Genomic DNA, 2500 nt, shown 5'->3' on the forward strand with positions numbered 1-2500 from the left:
CACTCACTCAGCCACTCACCCACTCACCCACTCACTCACTCACCCACTCACTCACCCACTCACTCACTCACTCACTCACCCACTCAGCCACTCACTCACCCACTCACCCACTCACTCACCCACCCACCCACTCACTCACCCACCCACCCACTCACTTACTCACCCACCCACTCACTCACCCACTCACTCACTCAGCCACTCACTCACTCACCCACTCACTCACCCACTCAACCACTCACTCACTCACTCACCCACTCACTCACTCACCCACCCACCCACCCACTCACTCACTCACTCAGCCACTCAGCCACCCACTCACTCACTCACTCACCCACTCACTCACCCACTCACTCACTCACTCACCCACTCAGCCACTCACTCACCCACTCACCCACTCACTCACCCACCCACCCACTCACTTACTCACCCACCCACTCACTCACCCACTCACCCACTCACTCACTCAGCCACTCACTCACCCACTCACTCACTCACTCAGCCACTCACTCACCCACTCACTCACTCACTCAGCCACTCACTCACCCACTCACTCACTCACTCAGCCACTCACTCACCCACTCACTCACTCAGCCACCCACTCACTCACCCACTCACCCACTCACCCACTCAGCCACTCACTCACTCACCCACTCACTCACTCAGCCACTCACTCACCCACTCACTCACCCACTCAGCCACTCACTCACCCACTCACTCACTCACTCAGCCACTCACCCACCCACTCACTCAATCACCCACCCACTCACCCACCCACTCACCCACCCACTCACCCCCCCACCCACCCACCCACCCACTCACTCACTCACTCAGCCACTCACTCACCCACTCACTCAATCACCCACCCACCCACTCACCCCCCCACCCACCCACCCACTCACTCACTCAGCCACTCACCCACCCACTCACTCAATCACCCACCCACTCACCCACCCACTCACCCCCCCACCCACCCACCCACCCACCCACTCACTCACTCAGCCACTCACTCACCCACTCACCCACTCACCCACCCACTCACCCCCCCCACCCACCCACTCACCCACCCACTCACCCACCCACTCACCCACCCACCCACCCACTCACTCACTCAGCCACTCACTCACCCACTCACCCACCCACTCACCCCCCCACCCACCCACTCACCCACCCACTCACCCACCCACTCACCCACCCACTCACCCACCCACTCACCCACCCACCCACCCACCCACCCACTCACTCACTCACCCCCCCACCCACCCCCCCACCCACCCACCCACTCACCCACTCACTCCCCCCCCCCCCACCCACTCACCCCCCCACCCCCCCACCCACCCACCCCCCCCACTCACCCACTCACTCCCCCCCCCCCCACCCACTCACTCCCCCCCCCCCCCACCCACTCACCCACCCCCCCACCCACCCCCCCACCCACCCACCCACTCACCCACTCACTCACTCACTCACCCACCCACCCACCCATTCACTCACTCACCCACCCACCCACTCACTCACTCACCCACCCACCCACCCACACACTCACTCATCCACCCACCCACTCACTCACCCACCCACCCACTCACCCACCCACCCACCCACCCACCCACTCACCCACTCACTCACCCACCCACCCACCCACACACTCACTCATCCACCCACCCACCCACTCACTCACCCACCCACCCACTCACCCACCCACCCACCCACCCACCCACTCACCCACCCACCCACCCACCCACCCACCCCCCCACTCACCCACTCACTCCCCCCCCCCCCACCCACTCACCCCCCCCCCCCCCACCCACTCACCCCCCCACCCACCCACCCACTCACTCACCCACCCACTCACTCACATACACACACTCACACCCACCCACCCACTCACCCACCCACCCCCCCACCCCCCCACCCACCCACCCCCCCCAGGCGTCCCATGACATAGGCGTGGCGATGGACACGCCTGGCGGCCTCGTGGTGCCCGTGTTGCGTGGGATCGAGCGTCTGCCCTTGCTCGCCATCGCCGCTGAGCTCTCGCGCCTGCAGAGCCGCGGGAGAGCCGGGGCGCTGGGCGCTGCCGAGCTGAGCGGGGGCACATTCACGCTGTCCAACGTGGGATCGGTGAGACACAGAGACACAGAGAGACACAGAGAGAGACACAGAGAGAGAGACACAGACAGAGAGACAGAGAGAGAGACACTGAGCGGGGGCACATTCACGCTGTCCAACGTGGGATCGGTGAGACACAGAGAGAGACACAGAGAGAGACACAGAGACACAGAGACACAGAGAGACACAGAGACAGAGAGACACAGAGAGAGAGACAGAGAGAGAGACACATAGAGACACAGAGACAGAGAGAGAGAGACACAGAGACAGAGACAGAGAGAGAGACACTGAGCGGGGGCACATTCACGCTGTCCAACGTGCGATCGGTGAGACACAGAGAGAGACACAGAGACACAGAGACAGAGAGAGACACAGAGACACAGAGACAGAGAGA

At 63.3% G+C, this 2500-nt stretch overlaps 1 protein-coding gene across 1 annotated transcript in view; it reads left to right on the forward strand.

The window, feature by feature from the left end:
* The window catches only part of DBT (dihydrolipoamide branched chain transacylase E2), a 19501-nt gene that overhangs the window by 9786 nt on the left and 7215 nt on the right, over positions 1–2500 (forward strand). The window contains exon 5 of the mRNA XM_078621600.1: positions 1927–2118. Coding sequence (XP_078477726.1) covers positions 1927–2118 — 192 coding nt within the window. The remainder of the gene's footprint in view (positions 1–1926; positions 2119–2500) is intronic.

Source organism: Lampetra planeri, unplaced genomic scaffold (assembly GCF_965212315.1).
Source record: "Lampetra planeri unplaced genomic scaffold, kcLamPlan1.2.h2 scaffold_1070, whole genome shotgun sequence".
Lineage (NCBI taxonomy): Eukaryota > Metazoa > Chordata > Hyperoartia > Petromyzontiformes > Petromyzontidae > Lampetra > Lampetra planeri.